This window comes from Myotis nattereri (genome assembly GCF_964212035.1).
Source record: "Myotis nattereri genome assembly, chromosome: 11".
NCBI classification, from domain to species: domain Eukaryota; kingdom Metazoa; phylum Chordata; class Mammalia; order Chiroptera; family Vespertilionidae; genus Myotis; species Myotis nattereri.
This window is the reverse complement of record NC_138086.1, coordinates 56,878,831-56,902,300: the sequence shown is the minus strand read 5'-3', so window position 1 is coordinate 56,902,300 and position 23,470 is coordinate 56,878,831. Positions and strand designations below refer to the sequence as shown.

Here is a 23,470-nt window from a genome sequence, read left to right as displayed (position 1 = left end):
TCACCTGGGAATCTTTTTAAAATCCTGATTTCTGGGCCTCATCCTCCAGAAATTCTGTTTCTTTGTTATGGGGTGGGGCCACAACATTAGTAACAAAGAAATAGAATTTCTGGAGGATGAGGCCCAGAAATAAGGATTTTAAAAAAGATTCGCAGGTGATTCTAATGTGCAGCCAAGGTTAAGAACCACTGGTCTAACCACTATGCTGTACATGTGAAACTAATACAAAATAATATTGAATGTAAACAGTACTAGAAAAGTAAAATCATAATATGTAACGTAACAAATATTTCTTGAGTGTATTTTTTTAAAAAATATATTTTATTGATTTTTTACAGAGAGGGAGAGAGAGAGTTAGAAACATCGATGAGAGAGAAACATCGATCAGCTGCCTCCTGCACATCTCCTACTGGGGATGTGCCCACAACCCAGGTACATGCCCGTGACTGGAATCGAACCTGGGACCTTTCAGTCCACAAGCCGACGCTCTATCCACTGAGCCAAACCAGTTTCAGCTCTTGAATGTATTTTTATGTGTGACTCTATGTTGTAATTTGATGGAGAAAGAAGACAGGTCACAGGTTTTTTTTTAAAGCCTTGGCATCACACTATTATAAACCAAAATCTATTCTCTGATATTTACTTTGCAAAATCTATTCTCTGATAATATTTACTCTCAGCTATGTAAAGAGGGAGCCTTAATGAAATTTTCATTTCTATCATTATATTGCCAATTTTCTTGCTAGGTTCCATGCTATTATGAACACAATACTGAAAACATCCTATATAATAAAAAGCTAATATTCAAATCAACCAAACAGCAGAAGGACCAGTCGCTATGACCCACACTGGCCACCGGGGGCAGATGCCCAATGCAGGAGCTGGCCCCTGGTGGTCAGTGCACTCCCACAGGGGGAGCACCGCTCAGCCAGAGGCCAGGTCATATCTGGCGAATGCAGAGGCGGTGGCGGGAGCCTCTCCAGCCTCCACGGCAGTGCTAAGGATGTTCTACTGCCGGCTTATGCCCACTCAGCCATCAGTTGGTCATTTCCTGAGGGCTCCCGGACTGCGAGAGGGCACAGGCTAGGCTGAGGGACCCCCCTGAGTGCACACATTTCATACACTGTGCCTCTAGTGCAGTGATGGCGAACCTTTTGAGCTCGGTGTGTCAGCATTTTGAAAAACCCTAACTTAACTCTGGTGCCGTGTCACATATAGAAATTTTTTGATATTTGCAACCATAGTAAAACAGACTTATATTTTTGATATTTATTTTATATATTTAAATGCCATTTAACAAAGAAAAATCAACCAAAAAAATGAGTTCGCGTGTCACCTCTGACATGCGTGTCACAGGTTCGCCATCACTCCTCTAGTGTGGCATATAGTAGGCATTCAGTGAATGTTGATTACGTTGAATACATTCGTTTGGGTAGTAGTAAAGAAAATGCCTTTTCTCACCTCCCCAGCATTTAAGTAAGCCTCCGTTTCCTCTTCTATTAAATTACTCCTCTCACAGGAGTGTTTTGAGATTTAAATGTGAGCACAGGCTAAGGGTTTAATAACTATTAATGCTTTTATTTTTAGAATAACTAAAATAACTGAAATAAAACAAATGTTTGACAAAGAAGAAAAATTAAAAATAGTGCACTAAAATATACCTTCTTAAAAGAAACAACCTCATTAAACATGGATATAAAGTCTTAGCATCCAATTAATAATAAATCTTCATAAATATATAATTAACTATTAATATTTTATTTTTATTACATCATTAAATACATTTATGTTAGCACAACTTAAGTTTTTAAATCTTATTCTCTTGGAAAAAAATATTTTGGAAGATAAAGCAAAATTAAATGTGGGACTATATCAGATTTCAAATGTAATGTATATGCTCTCAATATCAAGTTAATAGTGTCGTTTTTAGATGCACTAAGAACTTTAAAGTTGACTTCAAAGGCAATCTTCATTTTATTTTATTATAATTCAAGTTTTTAAAGATTAAAAAAAAGGCATCCATATTTCCAAAGTACTTATTTAGATATGTGGGGAATGATCCATTTATGGTAATCTGGGACAACCATAAAATTAATATTGATATTACAAAGCTAAGAAGTAACTACAATACTTGGAAGTTCTTTGAGTTAAATAATTCTGAAAGTATTCCTTGGAAGTGAAAAGATTCCTTGGAATTCTATTTTTAAGTGTAAACCACTTTTAAAAAATAACAATAATACACTCATTCTTATTTCTTACTTATACTCCACTTTTCCAATTGCTCGCTTTTCACCACAGAAACTTAAATGAAACAAAGAACCATGAAGTAACATTTGCCATTTGACAAACCTGATTAAACCAAGGGTGTTGACCGTTGAAACTGACTCTACCTACCCACTCCATCTCAAGTTTACTTTCCGTTAGACAAAATATTACTGCCTATTCCCAGAAGGAACCCAAGCCATTGTCCACTGGAAACACTTATGTTTTAGAATGTTAAACATTGCAGGGGGTTATAAAATACAAAAATAAGTATTGGTCTTGGAATAGATTTCTAGTTTTTGGAATATGTATTCCAAAGACATCTTAAGGTTCTTGGCTACAATAAAGAAAGATGTTGAAACAGAGGAAAAAGAACTGTTTTGTAACTTGTACTTACTGTACAAACCTAGCCACAATGACCAGATCCATTTAAAATTATAATTTAATAAAATCGTAAGATCAGCAGAGATTGAGCATACAGTCTATCCTGAAGGTTAGTTCCAGTTTTTGTAGTTTAAGACTGACTTTAGTATACCATCTTTGACATATTCTGTATGTCATTTGGAGAGAGAACAGACTTTAGAGCTACATATAGATAAGGGTTTAATTTATCTCCTACTATCTGTAACAATAAGCAAATGACTTAGCCTTTTCCATGCTCCGTGCTCTCATCTGTAAATGGTAGTGATAATACATGAAGTAGGGTTCATGTAATGAAAAACCTAATTTTGGTACAGCGCTCAGTATTGTAACAGGCATATGGCTGGTGTTTAATTATTATTATCATTATTTTCAGTTATTATTATTATCATTATTTTTGTTAATCTTCACCTGAGGACATTTTTTTCATTGATTCTTTTAGAGAGAGTAGATGGGATAGTCAAAGGGAGAGAGAGAGAGAGAGAGAGAGAGAGAGAGAGAGAGAGAGAGAGAGAGAAACATCGATGTGAGAAAGACACATTGACTGGTTGTCTCCTACACACTCCCCTACTCATATCAAACCTGCAACCCAGGTACCTGCCTTTAGGTGTGCGGACAGATGCTCTAACCACTGAGACACTGACCAGGCCACGGTTAGCTATTATTATTCTTTATCCTGGCCAGCAAATGACATTCAAATAGCAACTCTGTTTTCATTTACTTTTCCTCCTTTTGTGAATTCTCACTTCAGTAAAATGGAGATTTACTTGCAAATAACCCCTTCATATTTTAAAAGTGGAACAGTATATGTCACAATAATTTATAATTAGTAATACTTTATTTATTCAACAAATATTTGTCAAATATCTAGTATTCAGAGTTTTATGGTAGGCATCAAAGAGGTAGAAAAATAAGAACACTTTTATTTCAAATAGCTTTTATTCACACTAGTACTAGAGGAAAATCTAATTCAGTAGAAAACACAAGACAAAAGGGAATCTTTCATTCTCTTTGAAGGAAAGTCATGATATTAACAACATCAACTATAATTTGGAACACACCATTTAATTTTCCATTTCATTTTTTCAAATACAAAACAGGAATCAGAAAGAAGGTGAATACTGCATGAAAATGTTCCAACGATGGTATTGTGATTAGGCATTAATCCTTTATTGGATAATTATTTTTCACATGTGGGAAAACATCACTGGCAGCACAATTTAAGAAAAGAAGTTTGGCAACGTGTTTTTTTCTCAGCAGCACTGGATGACAGATTTTGGTGACTGCTAGCCAAAAAAATTAAGGGCAAAACCACTGGTGCACTGAGGACATCATACTGATCTTATTACAGAAACAGATATCAGGCCACGATAGAAAAGACATTTAAATTTTACACTAAGCCAGAAACTCCAGATTCCTGGGGTATACATCAACAAGCCAGGCCTAGAGCGTTTAATCACAAGAGTAATAAATATTGGATTCCTGCCTGCCCTGCCCACATTATTTAAAAATATCAGGATATTTGCTTTCAAATGACACAAACTGCCTAGGCTATAATCTACTAAATGGTCACTCATTTTTAATAGCATGCTTTTTATGCCCAGCAACCACTGGAAGGGCGATTTCATAGAACCCAGCTGCTGCAGAGGATAGGCACTAGCCTTGCTTATCCACAAAGAGTTTGACAATCTTACCATTTGGGAAGAGCATATGGAGATTTTGATCTACAACAATGTTTGCAAACCGGAGGAACTGCCATTCCTCCTTCGATTTTAGAATTCTTAATTCCTAAGGTGTTTTTTTTTTTAATTACTCCATTGCTGCACAATTTTAAGTTAATAAAAGCAATAGCCAGAAATCACTGCAAGATTTCTACCAATTGTCATAAAATGCCAACTCCAAGAAAGGGCACCATGAAGCCTAAAGGAAATGACCATAATGTCTCCCAAAACATTTGACCCTCTTTATTTTATTTGATGTTGCAACATTTGCCTCCAATGTGCCAAATAGAAAAATGAAAGGCTTCAATTTTCTTTGAATAGTCTGGAAATATCTTACTTTCAAATTATATTTATTTAAAATGTCTCTTTTGCATTTTTTTCTTCAGTTCAGAGTTTATGCTTGTGGGTTTGACTTATAAAGACATCATCCAAAGGGCAAGAATAATCTATGTACAATGCTCTCTCTGTGATAACTAGCACAACACAATGGGTAGTAACAAGAGTGGCAGAAAATGATATTTGAGACCAAGAGAGAAATTCTGTATTAATAAAACCAAGTGCCAGGTCCAAAATTATAGACCAAAACACAATAACTTGATCTATTGTTTAAGATAAGAATAGTACAAAAGTCAAGTGATTCTTAAAAAGGAAGAGATAAAAACAAAGACAAAGAGTAGCTAATAGAGAATTTATATAAAATGGCATGAAAGAAAGTATACTTAGTGGTATCTCAGAAAGTAAGTTGCCAAGGTTATTTCTACTTAGGAAGCATAAAGTAGAGGTTTTAAAAATTGTTCTGATAGATTAGATATGGCAATTCGGTATTGGCAGTTGAACAGGGGAAAGAGAGAAGAGTGGAAAGGAAATTATTGGTTTGAATGATTGGCACTATAAGGTAAATTCACCATATATGTGTTTCAGGCTGAGAATTAAGATGGTTTGAGAAATTGTTATAACCCTATTACTCTGTGATTGAGATCAAGTCCAAAGAGCACCAGATCAACAGTCGAAGGCTGTTCATCTAAAAGATTTTACTCAGGCCACATGACAATCATTCTGCATTTCATGAAACATTAGATGGAATAAAAGACAGCTGTTAGGAAGCAAGGGTATGTATGCTTTCCTGTGTAAATATGACCAGGAAAAGAAGCCCTATATAGCCACTTCTATATTTCACTGATGGTGTTGATGAAGGTGATGCAATACTCATGATACTTCATTGAAAAGGCAGTAAATGGTATAAAATACTGCTGGAGCCTGCATTATAATTGTGTCCCTTGAGAATACAAGAAATATGTGATGAGGATCACGAACATGCTGATGATCAGTTTTGAAGACAACAATGTTTTGAAGACAACAACAACATGCTTTCATTACTCAGCATAGCTCATCTGGTGTCCATTCCTTTTGGAGGTGAAAATGCCCTCTTTATGGAACAGTTGAACAGGTATGTTGTTTCCTACTTTTTTTTTCTTATTTTCTCAGCATACTAAATGATTTCATTTCTGAAGCAGGAAAAGGATGTTGAGATAGCTGCTGCTAAAACGACAATGTCAAACTCTGACAGAATGATTGTTTCAAGCTCAGAATGAATAACTTTATATATATAATTGATTTCAGAAAGGAAGGGAAAGGGAGAGAGAGAGAGAGAAATATTAATGATGAGAGAGAATCATTGATCAGCTGATTGGAACCATGATCTCCTGCTTCATAGGTCAACATTCAACTACCGAGCCATGCTGGTCTGGCAGAATGCATCACTTTAAAGACAGAAACCTTTGGCTTGTTTAGTAAGTATTAGATATTTAATAATTTCACTGAGACAAATTGAGAGTGAACCTTCAAAAGGTAAATAGAACTATTTAAATAAATGGTCCTAAACATAAATGCTGGGATAAGAAAGATGAGTATAAAGTGCTGATTGAAGGGAAATTGTCTCCCAGGAGACTGTTCACATGATCGTTCTGCTCACTTCCACATGGTCGCTGTAAAGACACCCAGGGGATCTACACAGCTTTATGAATGACCTTCAAACTACTCAGTTCTTTGGAGAGACCAGCCCCACAGTTTTTTGAAATGTTTGTGTGAGGTGTTCTGTTTTCAGATCCACCATGTTGTCATGGAGAGGGGTGTGAGAGTTCTGTAAAGGCTTAGAGTCAAAACTGAAGGTAACATTTCAGTTCCTAGGATTGGAAGGGAAATGCGATTGGTAGTGTTTTTTCATACATATCTCTGTTTTTTCTAAAAGATGATTTCTATCCCTACTATGGATGGTGCAGACTTGTTAAAATATTAAAACATATTTTATCTCAAAATGTTCTTCTCACTTACTAAGCAGTGATTAAGTAGCCTCTGTTACCATTTGAGATCATTTACTTATTATCTAATAAAACAGTTTTTCAATGTAATATATAAACCCAGGTTGTACTATAAAATTGAGAAAATTAAGTTTCTTACACTTTCTCTTTTGTACCTAAAATTAAATCTTATTAAATTGAACTCCTCACATTCTTTACTAATATATTTCTCAAAAATGTGTGTGAGTTATGAGTTTGTGAGAAAGCCTATGGGATTATCCTTCAAAATAGGGATCAGAAAAATATATTATTGATAAAACTTAGGGACAAATTCTTCTAATAGCCTCTTACTGGGAACTATTTTGAGCAATAAAAATTAAATGTGTAAGTTAGGAAAACTATACCAAGTGAAAATACCCTTTCAAGAAGGGCTGGCTATTTCAAAAGACATGCTGATATTCTCCAACAGCCCCCATTCTGCCCCTGAGGGCTACCCTACCCTTTGTAAGGATATAATAAGAAAGCACTACCTTCTGTTCTCACAGCTACATTCAGCTGTGACTAATCCTCTCCATAGTTTATCTGCCACTCCACATATCCTAGACCAGCCGTGGGCAAACTACGGCCTGTGGGCCGGATCCGGCCCGTTCAGCTGTTCTATCCGGCCCGCGGAGCCGAAAGAGCGAAGGGTTCTCTTGCTCTCCCCTCTGCTCCTTCACCAGCAGCAGTGTTAACATGTATTAGTTCACACAAACACTCTATCCATGCTTTTGTTCCGGCCCTCTGGTCCAGTTTAAGAACCCATTGTGGCCCTCGAGTCAAAAAGTTTGCCCACCCCTGTCCTAGACTCCCAGTATCATATGGAAGAATGTGGAATTAACTCATTAATGTGTTATGTTTTAAATCTAAATAATCATAGAGATATCTTAGTGATCTGGCTCTATCAGATTGACGGCTGCGCATAAGAATGCAACAAAATTATTGTAGGAAACATCAGTAAATTAGTATGCTTGCGCTATACTGTTTCATTCTCTTATTCAACATCTAAAAAATATTTGGGAGGATTGAGAGCAATAATAGAGATTTATAAATATCAATTTATTTGTAAAAGTCATAATTATGTTTCCAATTAAAATTATATAATTTTCTGTTTTAAAGAGGGAAGTCTTTTGGAAAAGCCTTTAAGCTCCATTATTTGTTTTTTTTTTGTAAGTAAATTTCAAGGAATTACGCAAAATAGCAAGAGCTAGCAACTATGACTGGCATGAATTTCTCTGAAAAATATCATGAAATTTTTTACAAAAAATTCATTACTATTGTGAATTGAGATGGATCTTACTCTTATTCAATGAAAGTAATTTTTTACCTAATACTGAGTTACATTCCACTTTAGATTTTCTATTTCAAAGGGCGACTCAAATTTCTAAGATGTTAAAGCAAGTATTGAGCCATTTTTGTATATGTAATAAAAGTCTTTAAAATTAAAATGGTAATCCTAAAAAAACCAAATGCATGAAAAAAATGGTCTGACTGTATAACAAAGGGGAGTTATATAATTCTACTTGAGTGAAATCTTTCATCTTTGATTTACAGGTTAGAGTCCTCTTTAACTAAAACCATATTGTTCTATATCTTTCATATCATGGCCTTCCCTAAAACCTTGTTTTAATTAAGGTTTCTTTCAGATTTCTGAATAAAAGCATGACAATCTTCACTTATGGCTTTAATATATCCTTTGAGTTAGGAAAATATATAAAAAGAAACATCAACTCTTTCAAAAGCATTGTCAGATATTAAATACTGCAAGGTATTCTATATCAATGTCTTTATGTGTTCGAGTTATACATTGAAATAAAATTTTGGATGGTAGGGGGATAACCTACTTATATGTAGTAAGTTACTTTAAATCTCAGAAATAAAAGTCTTTTATTTTTAGTCTTTGACACTAAGGCAATATGTGCAAAGGTTAAGTTCCTGATGGTTTTGTTTTGTTTTGTTTTTTTCACATAAAGGCACAACTTCAAGGTTAACTCAATTCAAGGTGACTTCAGTGCCTTCATTAACACATTTCAGAGTCTAGAAAATTCAGTAACATTGCTTAAGCCATATTCACCTCAAAGATTTCACAGCTATAAGAACACACTAGACAAAGCAACTGTGTTAACCTGGAGAGTAAAAAAAAAAAAAAAAAAATACTCAAGGCTCCTGAGAAATTGGGGAGATTATGGGTAATCTAGCTTTTCTATAGGAAGTAAGGATGAAAGGTTAGAAGAAAGGAAGTGATGGAAGGCAGAAAAAGAAAAGTGAGAGAATAAGTTCTTGATAGATTTGGAATAAATTAGGACCGTCTTTGAAAAGTTTTCAAAGACACTGGAAATCCTCCATGGAACATATGCTCAGAGCTACTGTCGTCATCAGAGGGAGGGATGTGAGCAGGGAGTGAGGTCTCATCCGCCCAGTTGCAAATCTCATCTGTGTGTGAGAACACAGCGGGGGATGTTAGGGAAATAGGGTCGTTTTTTTTTAAGTGACATAAACTATTGCACCATCCTATACAGTGTTTGAGGTTTGTTTGGCGTGTGGAGGTGGGGATATGGCATGGTTTGTTCCACTGAAAAAGCGTCAGCTCAGTTCCTCCATCTTGAACTCTTAACTAGCAAGAGTCGAACCATGTGTTAAAACAAAGGCCAAAAAACAAACAAAACCAAACCAAACAAAATCCCTGCGATCTGTCGGGAATTGCTATCCGTTCATAGCTGAAAGCAAATCCTGTAAACAATTTGAGACTGTTTGACAAAAATTACCCAATAAAAAAAAAACACCAGATCAGAATGTCAGGAATGAGTATTTCTTAGGTTTTGCCCAAAATTTCACTGGCTGTCAGAGCGTTTGTAATGAACAGTATCTAATGCTGTATTAGACGTTTCTGGTTCCTGCTCTGGGCCCGGGAGTGGGTCACCCAGCATACTAAATGCACGCTGGAAGCAGTTTCTCCCAATCGTGGTTTACTGTAACTTTAGAATCACAGCGGTTACATTTTCGGAATCTTTAATGCCCTTTCAAGTCCATCCAAAGAACAAGTGAAGCTGCTGTTCAGAATTTCGTGCCCAGTGTTTATGTTCCATCGAATCTGTGCCACCCAGGCAGCAGACAAGACATGTCTGTGGGTGCTGGGGTGGGGGGTGGGGGGGATACACAATGATGTCACACACAGGAAATATGGGGGGAGAGAGGGGGTCTTGGCACTTCACAAGGCTGGCTCCTCTTCCATAGGCTCACCAGCGATTCTGTAAAAATAAACAGGCAATCAGAATACGGCATAAGAGTACACAATGACATTGTAGATTTTCATGCATAATCAAAGCTGATTTTTCAGCTCTCTCTAATGTTTATTTGTGTTATTCAGTTATCCATAAATAGAGTTTCTTTCCTAGGAAGTATAAACAAATGTCAAGTGGAAAAACATTTTAGATCCAAGCAATCATTGAAAATGTTCCTGTTTATATTAAAACATGTCAGAATATTTTATAACTCTAGATTCCAAAATGTTCATGTTTTGTGTCTAGTTCAGTCCAATAATTTATTGAAAAAATTAACTACGATATTTTATTTTAGGAGCAATTGCAGTGATTTCCTATGGAACCAGGTTGCTAACTGGAGCAAAGGACCCAGCTAGCTTCTGGAGGAAACTCACCAGGGCTCTGGTTTTTGCTTCTGTTCTTTCATAACTGGATTGGCTGCCTGCCGGAGGCATTTCAAATCAAATTCTGAATTTGATTAGCAAATCGCTGCTACAGACCCAACGTTTTTACAAGAAATGCACTATGGTAGTGTGTAAATAGTTTTTATTCGGCATCATCTGTGGGGTGTTCTGCTCGGGTAAAACCAAAACTAATTGCTTGAAATTTATACTTGAGATTTAACCTTAATTTAGTAACACTCTGAGGGTGTTTTAAGGCAAACTTTCAGAATGATTTTTTAATTTAGCCAAAAGGACTAATTGTAGTAGGAACCCACATACATGAGGTGGCTGGATTGACGAGGGAACAACACTGGAATTTTAGATGCCGGGAGAATTGCGTTTGAGTCTGAACGCTGCAATTTGCTAATGTTGCAATTTGTTAATGTTGTAACTGCACTTCTGTGAGGCTGTGGTTTCACGTTTATGAGCATGAGAAAAAAGACGTTCCTTATTGAATTAGTGCAGGTTAAAGAAAAGGAGGTAAAATTGACTGGTAAACAACAAACAGGATGGGACATTAGTTATTTAATACTTTGAATCTATCTTTTCGCCATCTAGCGTATAAAATGGTGTTGAATAGCCTACAGATACAGAATTATGACTACGTTGCCATAAGGAAACACTATACATACATGGATGACTGTTTCCTCTGGGTGGTGGAATGGTGGGTAGGTGGTTTTCATTTTCTTTTTCTTATTGTTTATCTACTTGCGAATATTCTATAATGAATTACTTTCATACTAGAAAAAATGCTATGTTTAAAACACAGCTGTTTATGAAAACAAATGATTTAGTCATGTTATTTTATAGACTTATAAGGAAAAAAGCCAAGATTTCTATGCAGTTAAAAAGTAATTGCCATTTTAGCTTAGCATTTTAATAACAAATTTAAAATACTGAAAGGTTTTTATCTATGGGATGATAAGAAGATTTTAATGCATCCTCTGGAGAATGAGAACTATTAGGTATTCATTATTTAACATTACCAAAAAGAGAGTTCCAAATGAGTCCATGTGAAACACTAAATACTACCACCACCATCACTACTACTACTACTACTACTACTACTACTACTACTACTGATAATCTCTAAGGAAGTTATAGTGTGTTTAAAAATGTACTGGATAAGAAAGCTGTAAGTGCTTCGAGTTGCTATAAAAGATAAAAGCTATCTAAATCATTAATACTGCATTAAAATCCTTCAAAACTAAAATTTCAGCATTCTGAGAAGAAACATTTTAAACTAAGGGAAACTAAGTAACCAAATTGGTATATCTGTAAACATGCAAACTTATTTACCTCTGAGAATATGTGGGTACCTTAGATACAGCATCCTGAAACTAGCTATTCTAATGGAGACTGAACTTTCTGATTTCTTCCCCTCTATCTTTTTTTGAGATAAACTTGACATATAACATAGAGGATGTTTAAGGTGTACAATTAGTGTGATAATTTGATACACACATATATTGCTAAATATTTACATTAACTAATCTTTTACCTTACATTATTACCATTATTTTGTGTTGTTATAGTAAGAACCATGTTGAACCTTCTTTTGTATGGCTGTATATTATTCTATCACACCTATACACCGTATTCTGTGTCCATTTATCTGTCAATAGACACTAGGCTGTTTCCATGTCTTGGCTATTGTGAATTATGTTGCAATGAACATGAAAGTGCAGATATCTTTTCAAGATAAGTGATTTTTTTCCCTTCAGATATATACACAGAAGTGGTTTGCTGGACCACATGGTAGTTCTACTTTTTAAGTTCTTGAGGACCGTTCATACTGCTTTCCACAGCGGCTGCACCAATTTATGTTCCAACCTATCATACCAAGGAGTTCTGTATTCTCCATATCCTCACTAACATTTTTTATCTATTGTTTTATTTGATGATAGCCATTTTAACACATGCAATTAGGGATCTCATTGTTGCTTTGATTTGCATTTCCCTGATGATTAGTGATATTGAGCACCTTTTCATGTAGTTGTTAGCCATTCATACATCTTCTTTAGAAAAATATTCTGGTCCTTGACCATTTTGAAATTGGATTATTATTAGTAATTATTATTATTATTTATTGAATTGTCTGAGTCCCACGTATATTGTGGATGTTAATCCCTTTTTAGATACGGACTGCAACTATTTTCTCCTTTTTCATAGGTTGCCTTTTCATTTTGATTGTCTTTTGCTCCATAGAAGATTTCTGTCTGATGTAATCACATTTGTTTATTTTTATTGCTTTTTCATTGTCGTCATATCTAAAAACCAGTGCAAAGACCAAGGTCAAGGATCATTTTCCCTATGTTTTCTTCTAAGAGTTTCATAGCTTCAGGTCTTACATTTAAGTCTTAATCCATTTTGAGCTAATTTTTGTGACTGGTGTCAGATAGGGGCCTGATTTCTATTCTTTTACATGTGAATATACAGTTTTTCCAAAACCACTTATTGAAGAAGTTATTATTTCCCCATTGAGTATTCTTGGCTCCCTTGTCAAATATCAGTTGACCATATGTGTGAGGGTTTATTGCTGGGCTCTCAGTTCTGTTCCATTGGTCTATGTGTCTGTTTTTATGCCAGTGCCATATTGTTTTGATTGCTTTTGCTTTCTAATATCGTTTGATGCCTCTAGCTGTGTCCTTTCTCAAGATAGTTTTGGCTATTCAGGGTCTTCTGTAGCTCCATATGAACTTTAGGATTTTTCCTATTTCTTTGAAAAATGCCACTGGAGTTTTGGTAAGAATTGCATTGAATCTATAGATGACTTTGGTAGAATGGTTGTTTTAACAATATAAACTCTCCTAATTCATGAACATGGAATATATTTACATTTATTTGTGCATTCTTCAGTTTATTTAATCATATTCTTCATTGTTTTTCGTGTATAGATCTTATTTTGTATCCTGGAACTTTACTGAATGTTTAATAGTGTCAACAGATTTTTTTTGGTGGAATTTCAACATTTTTTATATCCAAGATCATGTCATCAGCAAACAGAGACACTTATCTTATTTCTGATGTTAGAGGGAAATTTTTCAACATTTTATAATATGTGACCTTTATTATGTTGAGGTATGTTACCTCTATACCCAATTTGGTGAGAGTTTTTATTATCAAAGATAGTGAATTTGTCCATTAATGTAGTGTATCATACTGATTGATTTGCATACGATGAGCCATCCTTGCACACAATTTGATCACAGTGTATGATCCTTTCAATGTGCTGTTAAAATTGGTTTGCTAATATTTTGCTGAGGCTTTTGCATCTATGTTCAACAGGAATATGAACATAGTTTTCTTTACTTTTCTATTTTTGACTGGTTTGTTACCAGGATAATGCTGGCTGCATAAATTTAGTTGGTTGTGTTCCTTCCTCTTTAATTTTTTTGGAAGAGTTTGAGAAGGACTGGTGTTAATTCTTCCTTAAATTTTTAGAAGATTTCCCCAGTGAAACCATGGGACTGGGCTTTTGTTAGAAGATTTTTTATTACGGATTTAATTTCCTTACTAGTAACTGGTATGTTTAAATTTTCTGTTTCTTCATGATTCAAACTTGCTAGGTTGTATGCTTCAAGGAGTTTATCTCTTTCTTTAAGGTTGTCCAATTTGTTGGTCTGTAATTGTTCAGAGTAGTTTCTTGTGACACTTTTTGTGTGGTATCAGTTATAATGTCTCCTCTTTCATTTATAATTTTATTTCTCTTTTTTTGGTGATTATGGCTAAAGGTTTGGCATTTTAAAATCTTTTTAAAAAGCAACTGTTAGTTTCATTGAGATTTTCTATTGTTTTTCTATTCTCTATTTCATTTATTTCTGCTCTGACTTTTATCTCCTTTCTTCTGCTGACTTTAGGCTTAATTTCTTCTTTTTCTAGTCCTTAAGGTTAGTAAACTTAGTTTATTTGAGATATTTATTTCTTAATATAGGCATTTATTGATGTAAATTTGCCTCTTAGCACTGTTTTTGTTACATCCCATAAGTTTTGCTATGTTGTGCTTCCATTTTCATTTGTTTCAAGATAAGTTTTTTTTTTTAAAGATTTTTTTTAAAAAATATATTTTATTGATTTTTTACAGAGAGGAAGGGAGAGAGATAGAGAGTTAGAAACATCGATGAGAGAGAAACATCGATCAGCTGCCTCCTGCACATCTCCTACTGGGGATGTGCCCGCAACCCAGGTACATGCCCTTGACCAGAATCGAACCTGGGACCTTTCAGTCCGCAGGCCGACGCTCTATCCACTGAGCCAAACCGGTTTTGGCCAAGATAAGTTTTTAAATTTTCTTTTGATTTAATCCTTTATCCATTAGTTGGTCAGTTGTAAACAGGTGTTTAATTTCCACATATTGGTGCAATTTCTAGTTTTCCTTCTGTTACTGATTTCTAATTTCATACCACTATGGTCAGAAAAGATAACAGATATTACTTCAATATTTTAAATTTTTCTAAGAATTTTTTGTGACCTAAGATATGACCTGTTCTGGGGAATGTGGAACATGGAAATAAATGTATATATTTTCCTTTTGTTGCATGGAATGTTTTGTGTATGTCTGTTAGGTTCACATGGTCTAAAGGTTAAGTCCAATGTTTCCTTACTGATTTTCTGTCTGGATGATCTATTCGTTGTAGAAAGTGGGGTATTTGATTCCCCTACTATTATTGTATTGGTGTCTATTACTCCCTTCAGATCTGTTAGTATTTGCATGATGTATTTAGGTGTCTGATTTTGGGTGCATATATATTTACAATTGTTGTTTCCTCTTGACAAGTTGACCTCTTTATCTCTATGACCTTTTCTGTGTCCTGTTACAGTTTTAGACTTAAAGTCTTGTTTCTTTCTGATACCACTATTGCTACCTCTGCTCTATTTTGGTTTCCATTTACATGGAATATCTTTTTTTTTTTTTTTTAAATCCCTTCACTTTGAGACTATGTGTGACCTGGAAACTAAAGTGAGTATTTGTAGGCAGTAATATAATTGGTTCTTTTAAAAAAAATTCATTCAGTCACACTATGCCTTTAGATTGGCATATCTAATCCACTTAAATTTAAAATAATTAATGATTGTTATTACTTACTACTGTCACCTTGTTAACTGTTTTGTGTCTGTTTGGTAGTTCCTATCTTCCTCTCTTGATGTCTTCCTTTTCAATTGATGATTTTCCATAGTGGTATACTTGGATTATCTTCTCATTGGATTGTGTGTATCTACTATAGGTTTCTGTTTTATGGTTACCCTGAAGCTTACTTGAAACATCTTATAGACATAACAGACTATTTTAACCTGATAACAGATTATATTTATGATGTCACAATTTACATCATTTTATATTTTGTATCCATTAACAAATTATACCCGTGTTTATACTTTTGTCCTTTAACCTTTATACTAGAGTTATGTGATTAACATAGCATCATCATTATAGTACTGGAGTATTCTGAAGCTGCCTATATATTTACCTTTGCCAGTGTGTTGTATATTTTCATGTTACTTGTTATCATCTTTTCTTTTCAGCTTGAAGAACTTCCAGCATTTCTTGTAAGGCAGGTCTTATGGTGATGAACAACCTCAGCTTTTGTTTTGGAAAGTCTTTATCTCACCTTCATTTCTGAAGGACAGGTATGCTGGGTAAAGTACTGTGCTTGGCAGTATTTTTCTTCATCACTTTGACTATATCATCCCACTCTTTCCTGGCCTGCATGAATTCTGCTGCTAAATCCACTGGTAGTTTTATAAAGGTTCCCTTGTATGAGAGAATTGTTTTTCTCTTGCTACTTTTACAATCCTCTCTTTGTCTTTGATTTTAGACAGCTTTATTATAATGTATCTTGGAGAAGGATCCTTTTGGATTGAAATTTTGGGCTGACTTATTAGCTTCATAAACTTGGATGTCCAAATCTCTCCTCAGGTTTGGGAAGTTCTCAGCCATTGTTACTTTAAATAAGTTTTCTGCCCCTTTCATCCTTGTCCTCTCCTTCTGGGACTCCAATAATTCAAAAATTGTTTGCTTAATGGTACTCCATAAGTCCAACAGGCTTTCCTCATTCTTTTTCATTACGTTTCCTTTTGATCCTCTGACTGGATAATTTCAAATGATTTGACTTCGAGCTAGCTGATTCTTACTTCTGCTTGGCTCAGTCCAAAGTTGAGCTCTGTACTTAATTCTTTAGTTCAGTTATTGTATTCTTCAGCTCTGAACTTTGGTTTGGTTCTTTTTAAGGTTTTCTATCTCTTTCTTGTATTTTTCATTTTGTTCTTCCTGATTTTTTTGTTAAATTGTTTATCTGTGTTCTCTTAAAACTCTATGAGCATCTTTATAACAATTATTTCTAATTATTTTTTTTTCAGGCAATTCATGTATCTTCATTTATTTGGGACCAGTTACTGGACATTTACTGTGTTCCTTTGGTGGTGTCAGGTTTCCCTGATTCTTCATGATTCTTGTTGCTCTGGTTCTGGGGCAGGAGGACAGCATCAGGGTGTCTGCAGTGCAACCCCATCACTGGCAGAACTGGAGCCTCTTCTGTTGAAACAGGTGGACTTGCCAGTACAATATATAGCTTTCTATCAGATGTGTCTCTTTCCTTCAAAATAATTTTATAGTAACCATTTTCTGAAAGTAGTTCATTTACTGCTCCCCACCTTCTAATGAATCAAATACACATGCATATAACTATTCTCTCCATGTTTTGAAGCATGGAAGTAGTGTTAGTAGCATAGCAAATGAGGAAAATATCCTGGATTTCAAGGTTTAAGTCCCAGTTTTGCCACTTTCTAAAAATTGAATTTGAGCAAATCACTATCTCTAGATGACCACTTTCTCTTTAAAATGGAAATAATAATTCCTGACCTAAGGGTATGAGGTTCGAGTGAGTAAATTTAAGAAACCATGCTTTATACACTGTAAAGTGTTAAATAGTTACAGAAAAACTATGTTATTTATGTCTGCCATTGCAATGAGTTATAGTATCTCCCTTCTTATATCCATGGCTACCAATGTAGGTGGTGCTATTTTTACTCAATCCTTGTCCCTAAGTAAAAGTTTTATATGTCTAAATATTTTTAAAAGGTGACTTTTAAAGAAATCATCTTTACAAAACACTTAGAAAATGAACTTGCTTGGGATGACCATTTACTGTTTGTTTTTGGTGAAAGAGTGAGAAGAGCTGCTCTGGAAATATGGGGGCTCTCTCTGTCAATCATCCGGAGAAGTGTGGGGGTTCTCTACTGCAATCATAAAAGTTTACCTTCCTTCATTGACTGGCTTATTTCACTTAGCATAATGCTCTCCAGTTAAATCCATGCTGTTGCAAATGGTAAGAGTTCCTTCTTTTTTAGAGCAGCATAGTATTCCATTGTGTGGATGTACCACAGTTTTCTAATCCATTCATCTACTGATGGGCACTTAGGCTGTTTCCAGCTCTTAGCTATGGTGAATTGTGCTGCTATGAACATAGGGGTGCATATATCCTTTCTGATTGGTGTTTCTGGTTTCTTGGGATATATTCCTAGAAGTGGGATCACAGGGTCAAATGGGAGTTCCATTTTCAGTTTTTTGAGGAAACTCCATACTGTCTTCCATAGTGGCTGCACCAGTCTGCATTCCCACCAGCAGTGCACGAGTGTTCCTTTTTCTCCACATCCTCTCCAGCACTTGTCGTTTGTTGATTTGTTGATGATAGCCAGTCTGACAGATGTGAGATGGTACCTCATTGTTGTTTTGATTTGCATCTCTCAGATGATTAGTGACTTTGAGCATGTTTTCATATGTCTGTTGGCTTTCTGAATGTCCTCTTTTGAAAGGTGTCTATTTAGGTCCTTTGCCCATTTTTTGATTGGATTGTTTATCTTCTTTTTGTTAAGTTGTATGAGTTCCCTATAAATTTTGGAGATTAGGCCCTTATCAGATATGACATTGACAAATATGTTTTCCCACGCAGTGGGTTTTCTTGTTGTTTTGTTGATGGTTTCTTTTTCTGTGCAGAAGCTCACTCATTCATGGATAATAGAGACCATTATAAACTTTTGAACAATAATAGATACAGAGGCAGAGCTGCCTCAAACAGATTGTCAAACTGCAGCGGGAAGGCCTGGGAGGGTTGGGGGGCAGGAGGGAGGGGGGTAAGAGATCAACCGAAGGACTTGTATGCATGCATATAAGCATAACCAATGGACATAAGACACTGGGGGGTAGGGGAGGCCAGGGGGTTGTCAAGGGCGGGGAAAAAAAAAGGACACATATGTAATACCCTTTGTAATACTTTAAGCAATAAAAAAAAAGAATATATAAAAGGGAAAAACAAAGTTTACCTTGATGAACAAAAACACAGTTGTGGAAAGGGATGGGGGAAGGGGAGATATGAATCTTTTTATCTTTGAATTTAATTCTATTTTTAATTAAGTGAGATAGAGATATAGTATGGTCCAAATAGAACCTCTAAAAGTAAATTTTAGTAAAATAGTTCAACTAATTGAAATATATAAATTTCTACTACAGCAAGCCAATTTAACATTAAGGGTCTTCTTTCAATGAAGGGCAAACATTTTATATACTAAGGGAAGAATTAGTTCAGTCCACCAATCATAGGTCATGATATTTTACACAAATAAAAATCAGAAAGAACTTAACTTCAGTTAAGATGTAGCATAAAATTATATTCTTTTATTTCCCCTTAAATGGGTATTTCATATCCTATGATTTTTAAAACAGTATTTAATTAATATTAATAATGTCAGTTAGTAAGATACATCTTATTTTATTGGTTTAATTTTTGTTTTTGAAGGAGACTTGTTTCTTAAGAGAGGCATCATATTTAACACTGTACAGACACAGGAGCTAGGGGGACAGACACCAGTCTTCTGAAGGGCTGGACTTTTTTTCTTAACTTTTAAACATTTGGAAATTATCTTTCTCAGGAGATCTGATACCAGTTTCCCATTGTCTTGCTCCACAAATTTCAACAAAAAGTGAACTTGAATGTGCTTAGGAAATTCACAAAGTGCTCTTTGTCAACATGACCTTTGACATATCGTTTCTTACGGTCTCCTCTCAGTTGGTGACGTACACATACCTTATAAGGGGGCACTGGAATGCCAGGAATGCTTTGCTCAACATCACACAGTGAGCTGGGTTCCAGTCACCTGCTCTGTGTCTCTCAGGTCCACTGCTTCCATCCCGGCTCCTCGGCCAGTGTCCACGTGATGGTTTGAATACAGAAAATACACCACCCGGGGGCTTGGGAGTCATTTCCCATGGAGGACAGTACGGGCCTTCTGAAAGCCGGGCGCATGGGCTTGTGGATGGGGCTTTCCAGTGTGCCAGGGTCTCCTGGCAGCTCCTGTACACATCAATCAAGCAGTCCAGTTGGGGCTTGGCACTCTGGAAGACAGATACTACTTGGTATATCCCATTTGGTTCCACCGGATCATTCAATAAAATGCAGAGGTAGGCAGTCATCTTCTGCATGTAAATAGCCTCATTAATGATAACATCCTTCACCTTGCCCACCCCAATGAGGGTGGTGCTTTCTTTGCCAGAGACATAGGATGAAGTCATCTGGACGCCAAGGGAATCAGTGATTAACAGAGTCTTCTGATCAAGCTTCACAAAATGGAGGTAACCAAGCAGGTTTCTGAGGGTGATGACTATGGCAGCGGAGAGAATCATGCTGTTCTCGCAGAGGGTGAAGAGCCACCAACCACATGGAGCAGGTGACACTGGTGAGTGAGCGCAGTGAGAGCCAAGGACAGCTGAGGCAGAACTCGCAGCAGGACGAGATGTCCGAGAAGCTCAGCTCATCCTCTATGATGGGACTGCATGCACCCCTACGGTCCACTGCTCTGGCTGCCACCACAGCCACCGGCCCGAATCCTTGCCGGTTTAATTTAATCCCTATATTCTACTTCCTCGTCCTCCTCCAAGGCAAGCAATATAATGCATGCTTTGTACACGATTTTGTTCACAAGACATTCTTCAACGCTATGTATTACTGTTTTGTGGGCATATTATAGTATTTTTATTTTATGCAAATTTTATTTTTATATACACAGGTATAATTAATCTTGCCTAATATTCTCACCCAGTGGTGTATTTATGTTTTTCTAGCCTGTAGCTGCCAAGTGCTATGTGGCATCTCCATTGTGTACATTCACCACATTTTAACTATTCATTCTCCCAATACTGGGCCCTGGGTTTGACTCCTCCTATCTACCCATCTAAACTAATAAAAGACAAACATGCAAATTGACTGTACCTTTACTACGCCTTAAGCCATGCCCACCAGCCAATCAGAGTGACTATATGCAAATTAACCCAACCAAGATGGTGGCCGGCAGCCATGGAGCTGAAGTGAGCAGGAGGCTTGGTTGCTCCAGTGATGGAGGAAGCCAAGCTTCCTGGCTGGCTCTGAGCTCCACTCAAAGCAACAAAGTTTCAATTATAGAAGGTAAATAAATCCAAGAATAAAAAAAAAAAGGAGAGTCACCAGGGGGCGCTTGGCCAGCCTCAAAACAGCCCTCAGCCCCTCACCCAGACTGGCTAGGCACCCCAGTGGGGACCCCCCACCCTAAAGGGGGTGTGGCCAGCCTGAAAACAGCCATCAGCCCCTTACCCAGGCTGGCCAAACCTCCATGGGTTGAGGGTCCCCACTGAGGGGGGGCTTGACCAGCTTGCAAACAGCCATCAGCCCCTCACCCAGACTGGCCAGGCACCCCAGTGGGGACCCCACCCTGAAGGGGGTGTGACCAGCTTGCAAACACCCATCAGCCCCTCGCCCAGGCTGGCCAGGCACTCCAGCAGCACCCCCACCCTGATCCGGGACACCCTTCAGGGCAAACCAGCCAGCCCCCACCCGTGCACCGCCTCTATCCTATATAATGAAAGGGTAATATGCAAACTGACCCTAACAGCAGAACCACTGGGAATGACTGGTCACTATGACACACACTGACCACCAGGAGCCAGATGCTCAATGCAGGAGCTGCCCTCTGGTGGTCAGTGTGCTCCCACAGGGGGAGCTCTGCTCAGCCACAAGCCAGGCTGACGGCTGCCAGTACAGTGGTGGTGGTGGGAGGCTCTCCCGCCTCCTCAGCAGCGCTAAGGATGTCTGACTGCAGCTTAGGTCTGCTCCCCAATGGCAAGTGGACATCCCCCGAGGGCTCCCAGGCTGCGAGAGGGCACATGCTGGGCTCAGAGACCCTCTGCCCCCTATGCACAAATTTTTGTGCACTGGGCCTCTAGTCATTAATAAAGCTGTAATGAACTTCTTAGAACATGTACTCGAATGACCCTCGGTGAGAATGTCTTCAGTATACAGTCCCAGGAGCATGATTATTACGTCATATGCTTTGCATATACTAACTGGTAGTAAATTGCTTTCTAGCATGGCTGTCATAATTTACCTTTCCACAGCTATGAGGGCTCATTCCAAAGCCCCACAGCTCCCCAAAAGCTGGCATGCCTTTGTATACTGAACTTTTCATTGATTCAAGAAATAATTACTGAGTATATAGTATTCATATAGCTCTGTTCTAGGCACTAGAACTACAGAGGAGACATAAAAAGTAAAGCAGGGGACCTGATCTAATTTTGGGATTGATGGTCAGTGGACATTCTCCAAGGAGAGGAAGAAATATTTGATCTGTGATCTAAACTATAAGTGGAAGAGAATGGAGAAGCCAGCATAGAGTTAGTGGGAGTATAAGGAAGACAAGATGAGTAATCCAAACAGAGGAAAGGGTATGTGCCAAGAAGGTCTGATGTGAACATGAATATGGCTCTTTGGAGAAAATTTGAAACCACAATGAGATACTATTGACTACTCATTAGAAAGGCTTAGTTATAAAGACTGATTATACAAAGTGTAGGTGAGGATATGAAGCAACTGGAACTGTCATTCATTGCTGATAGGAATGAAAAATGGCATAGCCCTTTTGGAAAGCATTTTGGAAGTTTCTTACAAAGTAAAACATAGCACCCTGTCAGCTCAGCAATTCCACTTCTAGGTATGTGTCAGAGAAATTGAGTGCTTCTGTTCACAAAATAAAAATGTGAACAAAATTTCAGAGAGTTAGATTCTTCAAAAAATTAAAAATGTCATTACCATGTGATTCAGTAATTCCACTTCTGGGTATATATCCAAAAGAACTGAAAACAGGATCTTGAAGAGATACTTGCACGCTCATTCATTGAAGTATTCAGCCATATGAAAGATGGAAGTCTTGACATATGCTACAACATGGATGAACCTTGAGGATATTATGCTAAGCAAAGTAAGCCAAGTCACAAAAAGGCAAATACTGAATGATTCCACTTATATGAGGTATCTAAAGTAGTCATATGCTTAGAAACAGAAAGCAGAATGATGGTTGCCATGAGCTGGGGTGAGGGGGAGAAGGGAAGCTATTGTTAAATAGGCTTAGAGTTCTGTTTTACATGGTGAAAATTTTCTAGAGATATGTTGCACAAAAGTGGACATATACTTAATGGTAGTTATTGTACACTCAAAAATGGTTCAGATGGTAAATGTTATGTGCTTTTTACCACAATAAAGAAAAATCAGCTCTATGGATAGAGCATTGGCCTGTGGACTGAAGGGTCCCGGGTTCAATTCTGGTCAAGGGCACATGCCTGGGTTTTGGGCTCGATTCCCAGTTGAGGGTATGCATGAGGCAGCTAATCAATGATTCTCTCTTCCTCTCTGAAATCAATAAAAATATATTTAAAAAAAGAAAAATCATAGCATCTTTATTCATGATAGCCCCAAATAGCAGAGGACCTGAATAGACATCTTTCCAAACAAGACATACAGATGGCCAACAGGTACATGAAAATGTGCTCAACATCAGCTAATCATCAGGGAAATGCAAATCAAAACCACAATGAGATATCACCTCTTACTTGTTAGAATGGTTATTATAAAAAAGATAAGAAATAACAAGTATTGGCTAGAATGAGGAGAAAAGGGAATCCTTGTGCACTGTTGGAGGCAATGTACATTTTTGCAATGACTATGAAAAAC

At 36.9% G+C, this 23,470-nt stretch overlaps 1 protein-coding gene and 1 pseudogene across 5 annotated transcripts in view; both read right to left on the bottom strand.

The window, feature by feature from the left end:
* Nucleotides 1-7,908: 7,908 nt before the first annotated feature.
* HDAC9 (histone deacetylase 9) overlaps nt 7,909-23,470 on the bottom strand; it is an 847,690-nt gene continuing 832,128 nt past the window's right edge. For all 4 annotated transcript variants that reach the window (XM_081102525.1, XM_081102526.1, XM_081102528.1 and 1 more), the window contains one exon: nt 7,909-9,987. In XM_081102525.1, coding sequence (XP_080958651.1) covers nt 9,948-9,987 — 40 coding nt within the window. In that variant the 3' untranslated portion in view covers nt 7,909-9,947. The remainder of the gene's footprint in view (nt 9,988-23,470) is intronic.
* LOC308527274 (phosphatidylinositol N-acetylglucosaminyltransferase subunit H-like) lies at nt 19,607-21,778 on the bottom strand (annotated as a pseudogene). The gene is made up of 2 exons: nt 21,730-21,778; nt 19,607-20,322 (listed from the first exon to the last, which is right to left on the bottom strand). The product of its transcript is annotated as a phosphatidylinositol N-acetylglucosaminyltransferase subunit H-like (transcript).